Below are 20,772 nucleotides of genomic sequence, written 5' to 3'. Positions count from 1 at the left end.
CGGGTTTAGGCTTTGGGTTGGGGTTTCTCCCTCTCCGTACCCCAACGAGGAACGCTCTCCAACGGTGACTGACAGTTGGGCTTGCGACACTTTTTCGCCACAGTGGTTCCTAATTGATTTAGCACGATGCAATGCTTTGTTTTAAGACTAATCTTACGTCACTTAGAAAAATTAGGATAACTCGAAGAAAATTGGATCGCAATCAGTTAGAGTCTCATTTTCTCGGATTTGGTTTTCCATCAATTACACCCCTTTGCCTCTAAACCCCGCCAATTATTATCCTAACATTACTTATCTCGATCTTGTGTCATTGTATGTATGTCAATGTTTATCGACTCCATTTGTTCTACTTGTTTTCTGTTCTGTCCCACTAAATACTAAATTTTCTTTAGTATTTCAAATGACAATGACAATGTATTATTTTAAAAAAAAACATCCCTCTTTATAGAAAATTTCAACTATAATTTAAGTTACAGCTTTAATTGTAGTTCTTAATAATTAAAATAATATGTAGAAAAACTTACCGATTTTTGGACATACGTAATGAATGAAGTTCATAGGCACAATTTGTGTTGAAAAATTGATAAATTAAGTCTAAAAATTACGAAAGAATCCACGTTGTTCTGGTGGGGTTTGAACCCACGTCTCCCTAAGTTCACCAGACAGGGCGCGTTAACCAACTCTGCCACAAAACAGGTAGCGATGTCAACGTTTAGGACCAAACTTATTCTTTGGACTAAGTATTATTCTTCCACTAACAATACCCCACTCGAAGGAAAACCTGGAGGTCTTATTGTGAAAACATAGAAAAAACCCCAGATGTAGCAAAACTGCAAAAAGTTCTTTCCAAAGACCATTCAAATTGCCTGGGAAGTTTGAAGAAAACAGACGGAAGTTTCATTGTTGATACAAAAGAAACACTTAAAATAATGATGGAAACTCATTTTCCTGGATCAAGTTTACTATCAAGTGATGATGAAGATGGTACGGGAGTTGATGAAAACTATAGGCCAATACGGACTGTAGACAGCAACTTTACTATACCGGATACAATCTTCAAACGATCTAAAGTTGAATGGGCAGTGAACTCTTTCGAACCATTCAAATCTCCGGGAAGGAATGGCATTTTTCCTGCACTTCTTCAGAAGGGTGGAAAACAACTGCTAGATTCCCTTACTAGTATTTTTAAATGCAGTTTAACTTTAAGGCATATACCTAAAATATGGACTCAAGTTCGAGTAGTTTTTATTCCAAAAGCGGGTAAAAAAGACAAAGCACAACCAAAATCTTTCAGGCCTATAAGTCTTACGTCTACCATACTCAAAATTATGGAAAAGATAATAGACGAATACATAAAATCAAATTATTTACAAAGATATCCTCTTAGTAGATATCAATTTGCTTACCAATCCAATAAATCTACAGTCACAGCTCTTCACGAACTAGTTATAAAAATAGAAAGTACGCTTAACAGGAAAGAAATTGCTCTTGTAGCATTTCTTGATATAGAAGGTGCTTTTGATAATGCGTCTTACAGCTCTATTGACAATTCAATGACAAATAGAAACATCGATCCTTGTATCCCCTGGCCAAGTTCGCAGGGGTTGACGGTATTAAAGTGAAGGAGTTTCATTTTGATTATTGTAATGTAGTGTTCTTTAGTGAAACATATCACCTTTTTAACACTTTAATGCGCCTCCAACGGTTCATCGCGAATCGGCTGCTGCAGATGGAGTATGGCTGATCATATGCATCAGACATGCTCGATAAACACGGAGGAACCGCCAGGGCTCAGTAGAGTCTATTCCCAAGCAATAGTTCCAAACCGGTTGGATTTGAGAAGGTTTTGATGATCGTTAAAAATCCTAATAAGAGTTTTATAGGATTTGTGACTGGTTTTGGAGCCAGCTGACTTCAAAATGTTATTTGGGCTCTATTTCCCACGTTTCTCGGTTGATTTTGATTAGTAATATATTAATGTCATAGTCGCTTTTTCGAATTTTTACGATGTTAGTTGGTCATATTTTCTTTAAATAAAGCAATTAAAATTGACCGAAGAATCAATCGTGGGAAGGAGATTTGCAGCACTTAATTGTGCTGATAGATTCAAAGCTAACGTGCGAACACTTAAACGCATTGTTGACGTCAATGCGTTCGACGTGACATTTTGGACAAAAACTGACTGCTTTTATTAACTGAACAACGTTACTTGTGTATGACTAGGTTGACATTTCAAGGCTACGCTTGAGAAAATGACATTGTTTATCTAGGTAGGACCGATAGGACAATTGAACCAATTTGAATATTTTTCATAATATTTGTAGCGGGATGAAAGTTGACATGAAATCTTCATTATTTTTAAATTTTATTGCAATCAACTGACCAACTTGGCGTATTTTTGTTTATCTCTTAGATGGTATTATGACACCAACAGAAAAATATCAGAAGATCAGTTACAGGTTTCTGTGGGTTTTGGACCGATGACAATTTAAGGACACAAGAGATGAACACAGAGAAGTAGAAAACGATTAGTGAAATCAAGAAAACAATTTGACACAGGATCGACTATATTTTAACACAGGGTTCGATTGATTCGATGAAAATAAACAAACATACGACAACTGATTTAACGAGAAGTAAAACATATTGAACCATACCACAAAATCAAACAAGAAGACAAAGACAAACCGTGTGACCATAACACTACATATGCAAATCCTGACTGACTGACCAATTGAAAACTTTCCAATCTTCTACCGTAGCTTTCTGAGTCAGTTGCAACAATGTCTTAATGGATATCATTTTCCGCGTTCGGCTGGCAAACTGCTTCTGAAAGATTACGTACTCTTTTTTATCTTCGGTTCTAGTGCAGAGGTTTCAACTCTATTCAGAGTGCAGCTAGAAACCTACCAAAAAAAAAAGTTTATCACGAGATATCTGTTGGAGTACCTCCCGATAATTCTTCCAGAGATATTCCGATATGCTTCCAGAGTTTCTCGCTGGATTCCTCCTGAGGATTTATCCAAACTCATTCAAAGCGCCTCCAGGAATGTTATTTAGTGGTCTTCCGGGATAGCTATCCAATTGTTAATCTCTGGATTTTTACCAATATTTCTCTTGAATTTCTTCATTAAATTTCGCCCGTAGCTGCTCCCAGGATTCTATGCGGTTTTCAGAGTTCCTCCTTGAATGTTCTTAATATTTCCTCTTGGGATTACTATTAATGTTTTTTCAAAATGTCTCATTTTTTTCTAAAGTTTATTTCTGAAGTTCATGTCGAGATCTCTTCAATAACACTTTGCGAAGTTGCTCGCAAGATTACACTTGAGTTTCTTAGAGTATTTCTCCAAGAATTTCTTAGAAGGAATTTCGTAACTGGAGGCATTCTGAGCAAAACCCGCGGAAAAATCCTTGCTTGAACTTTGGGAGTACCTATTAAAGAAATCCCTGAAGGAGTATCCAGAATCTCGGCACAATTGCCGATAAAGATTTAATCCAGGGAAAAGTTGTGAAAATAATGCAGAGAACATCTGTAAAACAAAATCTCAGGTGAATCACTGTAAGAAATCCGGTACAACTACGAGAAACAGCATGGGCCTGAAAAAAAAATCACGGGAAGAATTCAAAGAGAAGTACGAGCAATAGCTGCTGTAGAAATCCTAGAAGGCACTCTGTAAAAAAAAATCCTAGGAGAAAGTCCAGGGTAAATCCAGAAAACCTCTGACAGACATCCCATGACTAACATCGGAATGAGTTTTCCGAGAGAGAAACTTCAGGTAAAACTTCAAAATAAACCGCGAGATCCTTAAGCCCTCTAATGGATACCTGGGGTCCATTGGACCCCAGAGCCACTTTGACGTGGTCGCAAAAAAGTTTGGATTGACATATCAGCCCCATTTATACAGTACTTTTAAACTACACCGCGATGAGTTATTTGTGCAAAAATACCAATAGTTTCATGGCGTACTATGGATTATTTTCGATGTCAAAGTTGAACCGGGTGATTTTGTACCCCTGAGGTCCATTGGACCCCACGGCGCGAATGATTGTATTATTTGATCGTGACTTTCTAGAATAATGCTGTCATCGACAAAAATGTTCAATAGATAAAGGGCAATCTTACGGTAAATAAATTTAATCGAAATTAGCCTAGTAGATGGCGCTAGTGTGCATTCAACTTACGGAGTGAAAGTTATATTCAGCTGCAATATCTTGATATTCTGAATGTGTAGAATGTTTGTGTCTTCGGCAGAAGTGTTCAATACTTCAAGAACTATTTGGGAATCAAAAATATTTTAATGTTGCCCAGCATTCTAGATACCCGAGAGACCGATTTAAAATGTACATGCTTATTAGCGCCACCTAATGGCAGAGTTCCGAATCAAATCGCTCATCGTCTGTAAATTTTTATCCTACCGAACATATATGCTGAAGACATTATCTTCTAAGTAATCAGATTCCTGAGATACAAGAGATATAAAATGTGTATGCTCACCAGCTCCACCTAGTGGTGGGATATCAAATCAAACGGGTCATTATCTGTAAGTCCTTGACCAACCAAACAACTTTTCCGAAGGCATCAACTGTATAAGTTACCAGGATCTTGGGATATGCGAGATGTTAATTTTATCATCTGTTTGTCTGTAATGTCTCTTTTGGGTGCATTAAAACAATACATAACGCCTAATTTGCAAATATCTGAACTTCTGTCAACCCCGCGCATCAAGCTTTGTGTAGAAAATTATGAAATTTTGTAAAAAGCGTAACACAGCGCTAGACCCCTTGCTCCTCCATAGCGTTACGTAATATTTGAACGATCCTTTTTGGGCCGTCGGACCTATATGTATGTTTACCCATCAACAAAAGTGCGATTTACCCTTATTATTATGTACGCCTTCTCCGCTTGCTTAGGTACGTTCCACTGTATTGATTAGAGGCATTTTGGAATGCTCTCTAGCCCCGCCTAACGGAAATTTCCCGAACTAAATTTTTTATCACTAAATAGGTATTGACTTACCCATCATTTTTGCTGAAAACATCACCCTTTTAAAAAGTAAGGATCACGAGATACGGAAGAATATATGTTGGGGTCTAATGGACCCCAGGGTCCCAAAACGGACCTTTATTTTAGGTATCCTGTTGAGGGTTAAGGAATATGCCAGCTGAAGTTCCTGTAGAAATCCAGGAATGAAATCTCGAAGGAAGCCCACAAAAATTTCTTGAAGATATTACTGGAAAAACTTTGGAATAGATCCCGAAAGGAACTTTCGCAGAAAATTCGTGGCAAACTCCTTAAGAAATATCATGTACTGATTTATCGACCGTATTCTATAATTAACTTGATGATTTTGTGGCTATATCGGTCTCTTTCTACTCATAAGTATGCGAATTCCGAAAAAGCTACCGATCGATAGAATTTGTGATGAAAACAGAACAATACACAGGCAGTCGGGTGCCTGAAACTTTTGCCAGTCTTGGTAAGGTGGTATGAACTACCAACCAAGCCGATCTGTTTAAAAGCACAGGTCGCACGGCAGAAGTTTCACGCATTCGATGTATTCGTTCAATACATGGCCTACTTGCCTAATTTCACTTTCTATAAAATTTTCACACTCGTTCGCTACCTAGCGAATTCTATCATATCTATCATTTCATTATCCACTTTGATCTCTACTCCCTTAGTTATACTTATGAGTAGAAAGAGACCGATATAGCCACAAAATCATCAACTCCTTAAGAAATTCTTATAGGAACTCTAGTAGAAATCTCTGGAATAACTCCTCTTTAGAAATCCCAAGAGAAACACCGGTAGGAATCGCATAAAATCTCCAAAGGAAACCCGAGATAAAAATCTAAGAGAAATTCTAGGATTTATCCCGATAGAAATTCTTATAGAGAATTCGGGATAAATTCTATTAGAAATCCTACGAAAACTTCTCCAGGAACTTCAAAACCAGGAAGAAATTCTGTAGCATCCCCGTGGAAAACTCCAGGAGAATTCGGTCGTTATTCAGGAATCCTGGAAAAATACTGGGAAAAATCTGAAAGTATAACCCATCAACCGGGAAAAATTCAAAAATATAGAAAAAAAACCTTAAAAATTCCGAATTATGGAAGGAATTTTGTGTGCGATTCTGGGAGGCATTCCAGGAGGTATTTCTAAAAAAGTTCCAGATAGAAACCCTGACGGAATTTTTGGAACAAATCCTTGTAGCGGAATTTCTCATCCTCATCAACGTGGAATTTGCAGCATCTTATCAGAATCGTCGGCTTGTCGGAAATATTTGCTAGATCTAGGAGCCCTTCCCACGATTATCCAGGTTCCTTCTTGCTTTACGAATAATCATGCAAAGGATTTTTTATCGTCTTCATGGAACTACATGTTAAGAACTACCAGCAAGAACCAGTAACATTACTCTAAAACATTTTTATTCATACCAACAATTTAGTACTCTCTATAAATACTTCTTTTGAGTAGATCTATAAGTAGTAAATTCACTTCCATTCGTACGACCCAATGTTTTCCTGAGTACTCAAGATATTCCTTGAGTATTCCAAGTTTTTCCCTGTTAGATAAAATTCCCTGAGGATTCCAGGTTTTCCAGGTTTTTCGAGGTAGTAGACACACTATAAATACATTATGCGTGCCAGTTCGACGAACTGCTTGAAAAGAGCTATGTATACGTATCTGTACTGCCGTGAATCGCATATCAGTCCCATCTTTGCTGGATTTCCTATGCAAATGGGACAGATATGCGATTCACGGCAGTGTAGTATACTGTCTATTAATGCATATCAGTCCCAAAATTGCTGGATTTCCTATCCATATGGGACTGATATGCGATCATAGGCAGTATACTCTGTCATACCCCAAGCCTAGTTTAAAGATTTCAGAGCTATTTAGCGTTAGGTTAGGAACCTACAAAAAATGGCCAAGAAAATGTGTAATCAACAATTTCAATTGATATGCATGATCTTACACATGCATTATATGATATAGCTTGGGAACCACTGCTGTTCCGAAGCTCTATCAGCTGCTCGCAGGGGCTTGTTTTATTCAGGTACTATGTACCCCAGCAAGTATCAACTGCGCCCATATTTCTCGTTGTACTTAAAATTCTACACGCCTGTCCCCATGTCCGTGTATGCCACAATCAAATATTAATCTGCCGTGTTGGGTTTGTCTTTTCTGCGTATTTTTTTGCAGTCAGTGCCATTGTAGAATACGACTACACCGCCAAGGAATCGGACGAGCTGACGCTAAAGCGAGGTGCCACCATTACCAACATCAAAATTCAACCGGGCGGCTGGTGGGAAGGCACACTGATGAGTACCGGCAGGACCGGTATGTTTCCGGATAACTTTGTCCGGGTGCTGGAACCGGACGATAAAAATCCGGTCGTTTTGAGGTACGATTTTCCGCTGAATGGTACCTAGTAGTTCTCCTTAGTATTAATCAATATTTTTTACAGGGACAAAACAGCCGCCCAGAATCGACGATGTAAAGTCATCTACAGCTATCAAGAGAACAAACCAGATGAACTTACGCTGGCCGTTGGTGACATCGTGGAAATCTTCGAGGAAGTAAGCTTTTAGCAATGGTGTCTAAAATTAGATTGAATCTTATTCTCATTACCATTTTTTTTTCTAGGTGGAGGAAGGCTGGTGGAAGGGCAAACTGAAAGGCAAAATCGGAGTGTTTCCGTCGAACTTTGTCGAAGTTATGGAATCGGCTTCACCCATGTCGGCGAACCGGACAAGCAGTATCGGCGCGAAACCGACCCTACTAATGGACGGCCACGGAGCCGTCAGCGGAGGCGTTGCCGTGCTTCCGACCGGTCACACCGGAAGCCTATCCAAAACGAACAGTTTGAACAAAAGCCGCAGCAGTCTTAACAGTTCCCGGGAAAACCTGGACGACGTGATACCGAACCAGCAGCAAATTCTACCGCACGATGCACCGTCGCTGCCGCCGAAACCGGTGCGCGAGCTGTGCAAAGTGCTGTTTGCGTACGCACCGGCCAACGAGGACGAGTTGCGGCTCGTCGAAGGGGACATCATTACCATCCTGAGCAAGGAGCTGCCGGACAAGGGCTGGTGGAAGGGAGAACTGAAGGGACGCGTCGGAGTTTTCCCCGATAACTTCGTCAGCCTGATGCCACCAGAAGGTGAGTGTTACTTCCATAATACAAGCAGATTTTCTGTACCACCTCCAAAATATCCCCGTCTTATTCTGTCTCGCTCAGCTCCAACTGCCAGTAATGTATTATCTTTCTTCTTCTTATTCTTTATGGCTGGACGTATCCATTAAAACTTAGCCTGCCTCGCTTGAACTTAGTGTCTTTGGGGACTTCCACAATTATTAATTGAAGGACTTTCTTTGCCTGCCATTGCATGAATTTGTATATTGTGAGGCAAGTACAATGATACACTATGCCCAGAGAGTCGAGAAAATGTTTCCGACCGGAACGGGAATCGAACCCGCCATCTAAGGATTGGCGATCCATAACCTAAATCACTAGTCTGGAGGAATAAGTACCTTATAGGTGGCATTTAAAATGAACATCATTCTAAAGTTCTCGCATTCCAAAATCCAAATGGTCGTTTTACCCTTCTTACACCCATAAGAAGGGCAGGGATGGGAACACTCACTTCGAAAGAGTTACATTCACTTAGTATTTTCTCAGTTCAGAAGCATGCTATCAAAAAACAGTGTATGGAGCACTTTTACCTTGTGGTTTTATCTAAAACTTTGCCGAACACATCAGGGGTCGTATACGCATACCAAAGTCGTGAGAGGGCTATGAAGACGAGCCTCCACGAGGTGAATGCAAATTACACTCACCTCGTGGAGAGTTGCCTTCAACGCTCTGTCACGACTTTGGTATGCATGTGCGATCCTTACTTTATTCGGGAAAGTTTGAGATAAAATCACAAGGTAAAAGTGCTCCATACACTGTTTTTTGATAGCAAGCTTCTGAGATGAGAAAATAGCAAGTGAGTGTAACTCTTTCCAAGTGAGTGTTCCCATCCCTGAAGAAGGGTATAAATACCGCTTGGAAAACCGACTTTCGATCCGAGGCCCGGAGGGCCGAGTCTCATATACCAATGAACTCAGCTCGACGAACTGAGCAAATGTCTGTATGTGTGTGTGTGTGTGTGTGTATGTGTGTATGTGTGTATGTGTGTGTGTGTGTATGTGCGTCACAAAAAAAAAGTCACGCACGTTTCTCAGCCGTCTGTCAACCGATTTGAGTTCTCTTGGAAGCAAATGAAAGCTACTACATCCTAGTAGAACGCTATTGTTTTTTTTTTTCAATTGGACGTTTGGTTACCGAGATATCTCTCGAAGAGTACTTATCTAAACACATCTACATCTACATCTAAACTTTTTAAGATTTTTGACCAAGTGTATCATAATAAATATTTCGGCCGTTTGTCAGTCGATTTGGGTTCTCTTAGCACCAAATGAAAGCTACAACATCCTAGTAGATCGCCCAGAAATTTTATTTCGATTGGACATTTGGTTACAGAGATATCTTTCGAAGAGTACTTAGGAGTTATACAATTAAACTTTTTGAGATTTTTAACAAAATGCATCATATTAAACATCTCAGCCGTCTGTGAACCGATTTGGGTTCTCTTGGCACCAAATGAAAGCCACAACGTCCTAGTAGATTGCCCAGAAATTTTATTTCGATTGGACATTTGGTTATCGAGATATTTTTCAAAGAGTACTTAGGATTTATACAACTAAACTTTTTGAGATTTTTGCCAAGTGCATCATAATAAATATCTCAGCCGTCTGTCAACCGATTTCGGTTCTCCTGGCATAAAATGAAAGCTACAATATCCTAGTAGAACCCTATACAATTTTATTAGGATTGGACATTTGGTTACTGAAATATCTTTCAAAGAGTACTTGAGAGTAATACAGGTTAACTTTTTGAGAGATTTTTGAGAAAGTGTATCATAATAAATATCTCAGCCATCTGTCAACCTGTTTGGGTTCTCTAAGCACCAAATGAAAGCTACAATATCCTTGTAAAAGGTTCTGAAACTTTATTTCGATTGGACATTTGGTTACTGAGATATCTTTCGAAGAGTATTTCAATAAATTCCTTTTTTTATTATTATATTCGCTTGTTATCTTGCATTAGATTTTGACCAGTCTAAGGTAAATTATTTTTCAATAAATAATGCTGATCTCATATAAAGTGTATCGGAGGCGAATGACTTTTTGTTTAAACCTCTTTAATAAATAAATAAATAATAATAATAATATAAAGTGTATACTAGCAGGTTATTATTTTCAATAAAATTATAAATAATAAATTACAAATAAACAGGAATTCTTTGAAAACTAATATTATGTTAAATTAAAGCTTTGAATTTATATACTGTGGGTAAGTGCAAGAACCGGACAGCCAAATCAACTAGCTAATGCCAAAACTGATTTACATAGTAGATATATCATTTTTGTCCTTTTTGCATCATAACTATGAATACCAAGTACTTCGGAGCTAATTTATTCGACTGATTAAGAGATATTAGACAAAGTGTATCTCGCTGATTTTCTTATCCATTAGTTGAATATGGAAGCTATTATTCTTAAACATTCCATACAAGATTCTAGGAGGTGTCTGGCATTTCTGGTAGTTAAGTCCATGGTCTGATGCTATTTTGGAAACCAAACCACTAGATGCCACATCCACAATATTTTCTAGAACTTTTGGTCAATCAATCAAAATAAATTTGTTAAATACGAATAATACAACAATATTTTTAATAAGTGTAAGAAGGGTTCTGTTCACCATAGGTGGATTAAATCGGGTTTTTTTTGTGAGTGGTGCTGATTTCCCCTTCCTGTCATTCCTCCGGTAGCTATTCGGTTTTCCAGATCCTGGCTATCAACCGGTGAAGGCGGATGGCCTACTTTTCTGGGCCCATCTTGAGGAGTTCAGCTGCGATACCATCCTACCAGCTACTTTGTTGGGTTTGAGCTGGTAAATGAAATCCTTAACCCTTTCCCGCCCATGGTGTCTGTAGAGCACCATAACTTTCAACCCTTGTATCTCTGAAACTAATGAAGTTTTTTGAATGTTTTTAATTGTAAATCATGATTTCACATGTTGTTCTCTATCTAAAGGCATGACGCTAAGTATGCGCATACAAATTCAATGTTTTTGTCAAAAAAAGTTTTCACGAAAAGCTATTTTTTTGCCAAAAAAATAATGACAAACTTTGACGTCTTAATTAATGGCATAGTTATCCTCATGGGTTGAAATAAAAATAGTTCCCTAACAGATTCACTATTTGTTTGTGTAGTCATATGTTGAAAAGAACTGAAATATGCATTTAAACCCTTAATATAATACAATATGAATGGTGCATATATGCACCACTGGGCACATGGCGTGCAAAAAATAAGCAATTTTCCAATGTAATCATTGTTTGCATCCCATTCTAGAATTCTGGTGGCATAAAAGTTCAAAGTTTCTGAGAACAACTTGTCTCGAATTGTAATGAATTTGTATAAAACTGGTTCGGAAAGTGATTTTCGTGGATTGTCAAATGAAGCATCCTGTGCTTTGACCATTTTTAACGAGAAAAATCATCAAATAAAGTTCTAAAAATGCCTGGTGGTGCTCCAGAGCACCACCTCATATTTGAGTTGTAATAGCCTTAAACGATAATTTTGGCATGGAAAATAAGATTTTGTTCTACCATTTTGAGGAAAAATAATAAAAACTATTTTTAAACACTATAAGAAGTCATGGGCGGGATAGGGTTAACTTCCCTCAGCCTGGGAGTTTACTTATCCCACCACATTCGGCTCGCGCCATAAAGTCTTTGCGAAAGGCGATGACCTTCTGGTAGAACTTCTGTGTTTCTTGAATACGGCACAGCAGTTCCATTTCTTCGCGCTCGGCTTCTTTCAGCCGGCGCTTTTTCTCCCGAAAGAGGCGGATCTACTGTTTCCGCTTATGTTTGTAACGACCACCGTTCTGTCGGGTTACTTGCTGCAGCATTACCGTTCGTGCTGCGTTCTTTTTTCAAAATAGGTCTGCACTCCTCGTCAAACCATTCGTTTCGCCTACTTCTTTCCTTGTATCCGATGGTGCTCTCGACAGCATCGTTGATGGCTGCTTTCACTGTACTAAATCAGTGCTCTAGAGGAGACAGGCCGTTATCGTTTGTCAGCTAGTGGGTGCTGAACTTTCCAATCGTCAGTCTAAATTCCTGCTCCTGGCCTACATGAGCGTTTAGGTTTAGGATGATCTTGACGTCGTGGCTTAGACAGCGGTCCTACTCGCGTCCTTGTCATCGTCAGTGCTTCCGGAGTGTGGGCTGTGCACGTTGATTATGATGAAGTTGAAGAATTGGCACTTGATCCTCAACTTGCACGTTCTTTCGTTGATCGTCCACTAATCGATCAAGCGCCTCTGCATATCGCCCATCACTATAAAAGCTGTTCCCACCTCGTGTGTGTTGCCGCAACTCTAGTAGATGGTATGATTACCTCTAAACGTTCGCACCTTGGATCCTGTCCAACACACATCCTACAGCGCTACGATGCCGAACCTGTGGTCCTTCAGTAGATCGTCGAGTATGCAAGTGCTCCCAATGAAGTTTAAAGATCGGTAGTTCCACGTATCGAGCTTAGAATCGCAAGTCCTATTCGTTCACTGTGGTCGTTCATATCGCCGTTGGTCTCGGTACGTATTATTGTCTTCAAGATTTTCAGTTACAATGCTTTTTACGGCTGGCTCGCAGGGCCGCACACCAACCCCCTACTGTTGAGCTTAGAGTCCTTGCCTGGCATTCAGATGTCGATCTGCCGCCCCCAACATGGAAATTTGACGCTGTTGTGAGCCGCTTCTTCTGGAGAACATACGCTCAGATTCGAAGAAGCAATCCCTTCTCCTTCCCTGTCAGTCTACGACCAAAGTTCCCACCGGGGTAGGTTACCCGATCTTCCCTAAGGTTGCTCGTAGTTTCCAGTCGATACCAGTGGTACCGTACCACGCGAGATAGGAGTGTGGATCACAATGAGATCTTAATTGCGCGGCATACCCAGCCTTTATCGTGCCTACTTTTTGTAGTCCTGTGGTTCAAATTAGATGGTTCAAGTAGTTCGAACTGAAGGGTAGGAGATGCCTACACTCATAGCGATCATCTGACAGTGCACTACAGTATCAATCGACTACAATAACAGCAAGCAACAGGCGGAGGAAGGAGCGACAATCCCACGGTCAAGCCTTCGATGTTGAAAGACATCATACATCAACGTATTCCAACATACTTCTAACCAAAGGTCGGTTACAAAGACCGCCGAGATTGCTCTCCAGCGTAAGAGGAGGGGAATTCGCTACTGTGTAGTAGTGATCCTGAATGTAAGGAACGTTTTCAATAGTGTCAGTTAGGCGGCTATTGACGACGCGCTCCTGCGTCTTGGGATACATGACCTACATGTACGAGATTGTCGGAAGCTACTTCCAGATCCGAGTATGTACTAGTGTATGATACAGAAGTGGTCAGAAGTGCTTTCATATAACCTCAGGAGGTAATGTTCCATCCTGGAATCGGTGTTATGGAATGTCATGTACGACGAGGTGTTGAGATTAAGGTTCCTGGAACTGAGGTGGTGGTTGTTAATAATCATCAAGAGTCGGAGCTCTTCTTCAGTTCGTGTTCGCTGCATCCGCCGCCTAGCCCGTAGGCAGGCGCGGCGCAGGTCCGCAATCGCTTGAGTACACCAGTAAGCCAATGATCTCTCATTTCTAGGGTAGACTTACGTAGGCACGCTCGCGAGAGCACCGCTACCAGCTCGCCACCGTCTAAACCAAGTAGGTTTCGCTCACGGCGGAGCGCCTCCCTAAATACCCCTTTGTCGAGGTGTGATGTCTTCCACCTGCGAGGACTTGGCCTTGGCCTAGCCGCCTCTTCTTCTACCCGCTGCCTGCTGTTGTTGTAGTCGGTACGGTTCAGGTCGGTACTATAGCGAACCGCCAGGTGATTGCTTTGAGTGTAGCTATCGTCTACTCTCCAGTTCGTACTTCTTGTTAGGCCAGGACTACAAAGGGTAACGTAAATGATCGACTCCGCACCGTTCCGACTAAAAGTACTCTTGGTACCGCCAAGCCAGGTCGACATCTAGTATGGCTAGTAGTGTCTCTAGCAGGATCTGACCCCGCTGGTTCCTGAAACGGCTTCCCCATTCCACGGCCCAGGAATTAAAGTCACCCGCTATTACCACCGGCCTTCGCCATGTTCGCACGGTCGTCATGCGGTCCAGCATCTGCGTGAACTGCTCGATCGGCACCCGCGGAGGCGCATAACAGCTACAGAAGAAGACCCCGTTTACTTTGGCAACCACGAAGCCCGCATAGGTAGTAGACACCAACTCCTAGACTGGGTATTTATGTGGACCCATCCGCAACCCAATTGCCGTTGCCGTATGGGTCCGCTATGATGGCGATGTGCGCCAAGCAGTTGCTGAGCTGCTTCACAGTGGTTCAGGTTTAGCTGCGTTACCTGCACTGTGATTTTCTTGAAGGTCAGGCACCTTGGACCAGCCCTTGGGTGCCTGTTGTTCGCGGATTTCCCAGTACAAATCAGACAAATGGGTGGACTCGTGCAGTCTTGTGCCTTATGGCCTCCGGCGCCGCATCTCCTACACTTCGGTGACCTCGTCTAGGTTTTTCACCTTTAGGTTCGCCTCAGCTGTAACAGCCCTAATCTCTTCCCCTTCGTCAAGCCCCTCTTCCGTCAAACTTTTGTAAGCGGCGCCCTTACATTCCTTGTTGCGCTTCAGCTCTAGGATCATTTCACGCGTACGGGTACGTCTGATAAGCGCACGTCCGCTCCCAGATCCACGAGCTTCGCATCGACTTCAAGACGCCCGAGTACTTAGACTGTTCGGTCTTGATGACGAGCGCGTCGCCTTTCTCGCGCCAGGCACCTACTCCTCGACCAGCGGTTCTTTCCTTCCTCTTCCTAGTCCTTGGCCTCCTTTCGTAGGACAGCCGGGGACTGTGGTGGCTAGCGATGAGGAGAGTCACCGATGTGGAACTTGCGGGGATAGCAAAGTCCCTTAGCGTTTGTAACGCCCCATGTCCGGATGGAGTTTCGAACCTGGCCTTGAAGGTAGCTATTGCAGAGACTGCCAGGTCTGCCAAGAGACTGTTCAGGTCTGCTATGCAGAAATGCATGAACGAGCGAGTTTCCCAAGAAGTTTAGAAGAGGCAGAGCCTGGTTCTATTGGCAAAGACGGAGAAACCACCCGGAGACCCGTCGGCATATAGACCGATGTGCTTGATCGACATGGCGGGGAAGCTGCTCGAAAAGATCATCAATGAAATGTTGATGTACACTGAGGTTGTAAATCGAGCGGAAGCTGTACCTGTAGAAGATTCTAGGTACTTACTTCCAGAATTGAGTACTAAAGCCTGTATCCGCAATAATCGGGACACAGAAGTACGGCTGTAACTCTGTAATGAATCGGTATAATCGGCCCAAAAATTGTCTGAGAACTCTTTGGTGTATGTTTATTATTTGTGCCAAATTTCATAAAAAATGATGCATTACATTTGGCCGTGGATGAAAAACAAACAGACGTGGTTTTAAGCATTTTGTACAATCATGACCAATTTTCATTCGCATCATCGATGGTTATTTTGCGCTACAATTCAAGGTTCTGTGAGGATAATTTTGAAATTTCGTATGCAGTTATAACATTTATAGAGACACTTTCTGACAAAATTTCATTAACTTTGACCAACTTGTTCGAAAGCTACCGGTGTTGATAGGGGTGAGTGTTAGTGAAAATGTTTCGCGTTTTTCATGTGTGATGTTTGCTTATTCATAACTTTTGAATGGTTCGACCAATTTTCATGAAATTTTCTCAGAAGGTAGTTGATCATGTGTGTATTATGCCTACAAAATTTGGTGATTATAGGTAAAGTACTTTGAACAGTACAATCGAAACAATAAGGGGTGCTGAATAATGTCTGTTTGAGGGGCTAAAATCACGGTCAGACCCAATACATGCTTCGACTATAAAATTGTTAATAGTGCATCGATTTGTTTGAAATTTTGCCCATGTAAAACATGTAGATTGAGTGTTTTGTGTTCAATATTTCAGCCATTTCCTTTGCCAAATTCAAAAGTTACAACACTGACAAGCATAACTAGGGGCTGTACAAAATTCAATGGCGCACATTCGATTATTTCATTGCTACAACAAAAAATACTGCACCAATTCACATGAAATTTTGCAGGTGAAATGAACACATCCTATGGTGTTATCAGGCCAAATTTGAGCAATTTTTATTTTTATTTTTATACGGCTGTAAATCAGCCCGTATTTCTGTGTCCCGATTATTGCGGATACAGGCTTTAGTTTACGACACAGAAGTGCTTTCACAAACCCTCAGGAGTCCCACAAGATTCCATCCTGGATCCGGTGTTATGGAATGTCATATACGACGAGGTGTGGAGATTAGAGTTCCCGGTGGGGGAGGAGATCGTTGGCTTCGCTGACGACATTACGCTGGAAGACTACGGTGAATCGTTCGAAGAAGTGGAGTTGACTACTACCCACTCGATCAAGGTTTTGGAGGCGTAGATAAGATCCAGGAAATTGGAGTTGGCTCACCACGGAGCAGCAAGCGGTGATCAGTGTAGGCGATTGACTATCACTTCGAAGCGTTCCGGCTAGCGTTGGGCAATTTTGAATCGATGTTCGCAACATCGATGTTCTTGTTTCGATTAATCGATTTTTTAAATCGATGTTGAAGCCTTACGAAATCGACCGAATCGATTTTTTACATTCGATTTTTCTTCCGATTCAAAAATATTACTTTTTTTTTCAGAATGCACTGTAGAATTAAACCATTGAAAAAATGTACATAAAATCGAGGTAAGAATAATGTACATAAAATCGAGGGTCTATATAATCGAGACATACCTGTATATCTCAGGTTTGTTGGGCAATCCCTCCCAGGAGTCTAAGTGAATCTTTCTCAAGATTCTGGAGAAATCCTTCTTATGGTCTAAAGAGTTCCTTTCAGGGTTCTAGCGCATCCTTCTTAGGATTCTAGGTCGGTTCATCTCTGGATTCCGAATTCCTCTCAGGATTCTAGATGAATTTTTCTTAATTCATCTCAGGGTTCTGAGGCAATCTCTTTCAGGATTCTAATGGGATGTCTTTCAATGCTGCAGCAGAATTTCTCTCAGGATTCTAGGACAATCCCTCTGAGGGTTCTGGAAGAATCCGCCAGGGCCTTCTGGGGATATGCGTCTAAGCATTCTGGAAGAATCCCGAGGAAAAAATTCCCTCAGGTTTTTAAGGCAATTCGTCACAGGATTCAGGGAGAATCCTTCTCGGGAATCTGAGGAAATCCCTCAGGATCTGGAAGAATTCCTCTAAACATTCTGAGAACTAGAGTAATCTCTCCCAGGATTCTAGAGTAATCCTTAATAGAATTCAGGGAAAACTCCTATTGGAAGAGTCTATCTATCTTTTCTGGGATATGGTTTCTCAGGATGCTGGTGTGATAGTTTTCAGCATTTTGAAGGAATCTCACAGATTTTTAGAGGAATCCTCAAAGTTATGAAGATACCCTTTAAAAATGTTGGAGGAATTTTTCTCAGCAGTATTATACGGGAATACCTATCAGAATTCTACACTGAAAATATATTTTGTTTCATTGTACGAAATCGCTCGTCATGTTTACAAAGGCCATTCGTTGTTTTCTGCAACGAAAAGCTTCGTAATGTGCATGAGTTCTTTTCGTACAAAATTGCTCCGACACATTTTTCTGTCTCTTTTTTTTTTGTCGGAATGACATTAAATATGCCTAAAAAAATACCACACGTTCGTCCACTTGGATATCACAGGCTTTGAATCACGTATCTTCTGATTGATACCTACCAGTGCTAACCACCCATCTGTGGGCGCTTGTTGAAACCATCCGGAAACAACCAGAACGCGTTCCACTTTGGTTCTGTTTATAAATAACTTTTACTTCCAACCGAGAGCATGTTTCCTTTCCTCTTCTCGCACACGCACCATCATATGCTCTTAAGAACAGGTTGCTTTGTTTTCTCTGCGATCCAATCAATCGTCAGTGATGACTGCAAAACTTTGTTGCATTCTACGAAGCAAAATTTTCTTTTTACTCATGGTTAGTAAAAAACGTTTGACATTTGTATGTTTTGTTTTATTCTACACAGCTGGAGCTAAAATCTACGAATGAGCAAGTTGACCGCGTGTCGGATTCGTGATTTCGTACATGATACTACTCCATTTGTATTATTTCAGCATGGTGGTACGAATGGACCGTACATTATACGCAAATTGCTTTCAATTTACGAAAACTAGTTTTACGAAACATATTCGTTGAGGTTTAACGAAAGAATATTCTGAGTGTAGGGAATCTTCGGATTCCAATGGAATTCATTTCAGGATTTTGGGATGTTTCCTACCAAGGGTAAAATGCTATAAAATCTGGATGATCTGGGTTGATTTCTCTAAGGATTCTGAATACCCTCACTTAGGATCTCACTCAGAATTTTGAGTAAATCTTTTTCAGCATTCTCAGGAACTCCTCTCAAACTTCTTGAAGAATCATACTCAGCATACTCAGCATTGTGGCGAAATTCTTCTCAGAATTCTGGGGGAATATTTCTTAGGAATCTGGGGGAATCCCATACAGGATTCCTTTGGTATCCTTCTGCGGGTACTCTTACCTAGATTCTCTGAAAATCAGACTTTCTGAGGTAATCCCCGTCAGGATTTTGGGGAAATTTTTCTCAAAATTCTGGGGGATTTGTCTTATGATTCTGGAGAAATCCTTGGGATTCTGGGGCTATATTTTTCAAGACTCTTGGGCACTTTCTTTCAGAATTATTGATGAATCAGATGATGAGAAATTTGGATTTTGGAGTATTCCTCACATAGATTTTGTGATTCCTCTTAGAATTCGGAAGAAATTCTGCTATGCATTCTACGAGGATCCCAGTAGAATTATTTTTTCTGTATTCTTGAGCAGTTGCTTCCAGAAATTCCTTTTAGGATTCTGGTAGAGTCTCTCTTAGTAATCATGGAAAATCCCTGACAAGATTATGGGCAGATTCTCTTGAGATTCTGAAGAATTCTGGGAGAATACTTAAAAAGACTCTAGAGGAATTCTTCTCAGGATTCTAAGGGAAACCTATCTCCCTGAGCTTGGATTTTATCTTCCAGGAAACTTTGATTTTGGGAATGTGGCCGATGTGCTTTGCAGTAATGGTTGGAATAGCTGAATGTATAAGCAATGGCAAACAGTTTTGTAAAAATTAGATCTTCAAGTCATCTGATATAGTTATACTGATCATGCTGCTGCATAGTATATCGAACATTTGTCGAAGTCATTTATGTGTCGGGAAAATATAATTCCAAGTTGGTGAGAATATTACAAACTGAGGGAGGGTAATAGGCCCAGTCAGACCCCTGAATGGGCAATGTGGGTTAGTGTATGGGAATGCCATTGAAGGTTTGTAATATTCTCCGAGGCTTTCGAAATCCAACAGGGCGCGTCCCCGGGTTGCGGATAGGGGGAAAAGGGAGATTTTTCGCATTTGTACTGTAATCAGCCATTGTGACATTATCTCCTATGGTGTTGTAGTGCGAATGAATGATCTCATTCTATGGGAATTCGAACCTTGTAATGTATTGTTTATTAGCTTCAATTTTCTAAGCCTGACAAGGTTTTAAAGACAAACATGAGATGAGAGAATTACCTAATAGGAAAGTCACATCAGCAAAGCTTTTACATATGCAAATGCTATCCATGGGGTCATGTCTAGCATTTAATATGTATGGCAATGACTGGTTCTTACCTAACAGGGGTACTACAAGACCACGCGGACAATTCGATTAAGGGCTTAATTGGGGATAATATATTTTCCAGAACTGAAGGAACATTTTTTTCCGGGTGACTGGTGAGTCGGTGAAGTTGGAAGTTTCCGTTTGTTATAATTGACAAAATAAACAATAGGGCGTTTTTTCCTTCTATGACTTGCTTGGCATTTTGAGGATTATTGTTTTTTTGGTTTTGGAAGGTATGCGATTCACTATTGAGCCTTAAAATTATTTTGCATCTGAATAGTATTGATATTGTTAAGTCTGTACCAACACCCTAATCCCTCACCAAAATACCCTTTTCCTATCCCATGGCGTTTATGTGGTCAGCAAAGACTATTCAGCCATTACCCCTCCTTATCATCGGCTTTGGACTGACTTGCGCTCTCATTGCCCCACCAAATGCTGCAAAATGAAAATGAAAATGAAATATTGCGTCCAACATTTGTCAACAGCAAATGAGCCTGGGAAATGTTTTTCCATCAGTACTTCCAATGTTTTTGAAGGACTTCTGGTGAATGTGCCATTATCCTTCTTAACGTTGCCTAGGCCATTTGAGTGCTCCTTAGAAAGGACTTTTTGAAGCTTGGCCGCTTCTGAAGTGTTTTGGATGTTTTCACACATGAATCTCCAATGTCTTCGTTTGCTTTTCCTTATTTCAGTGCTATATTCAGTTAGGGCCTTTCTATATTGGCCCCAATCCGAGGTTGCTTTTGCTCTGTTGAAGAGTTTCCTTACTTTCCTCCTCATTTTTTGTAGAGCGTTGTTCCATCATGGGACTTTCCTGTTTGAACTCCTTTCCCTTTGTGGACAACTTTCGTAGTATGATTGTATAATTTTGTTAGTGACCATCCTAGAAGCTT

General features: G+C 40.7%; 1 protein-coding gene and 1 non-coding gene across 2 annotated transcripts in view; one reads left to right on the top strand and one right to left on the bottom strand.

Moving 5' to 3' along the window:
• Positions 1–20,772, top strand: part of LOC109416910 (SH3 domain-containing protein 21) — a 328,588-nt gene that overhangs the window by 297,276 nt on the left and 10,540 nt on the right. The window contains exons 4-6 of the mRNA XM_062846712.1: positions 7,208–7,409; positions 7,473–7,584; positions 7,652–8,168. Of these exons, the coding sequence (XP_062702696.1) occupies positions 7,208–7,409; positions 7,473–7,584; positions 7,652–8,168 (831 nt within the window). The remainder of the gene's footprint in view (positions 1–7,207; positions 7,410–7,472; positions 7,585–7,651; positions 8,169–20,772) is intronic.
• Trnat-ggu (transfer RNA threonine (anticodon GGU)) lies at positions 619–695 on the bottom strand. Its single transcript has one exon. It is a non-coding gene; the product is annotated as a tRNA-Thr (tRNA).

The sequence above is a fragment of the Aedes albopictus genome, chromosome 1, assembly GCF_035046485.1.
Source record: "Aedes albopictus strain Foshan chromosome 1, AalbF5, whole genome shotgun sequence".
Classification (NCBI taxonomy): domain Eukaryota; kingdom Metazoa; phylum Arthropoda; class Insecta; order Diptera; family Culicidae; genus Aedes; species Aedes albopictus.
The sequence above is the reverse complement of the archived record's forward strand: the minus strand, read 5'-3'. Positions and strand labels throughout refer to the sequence as shown.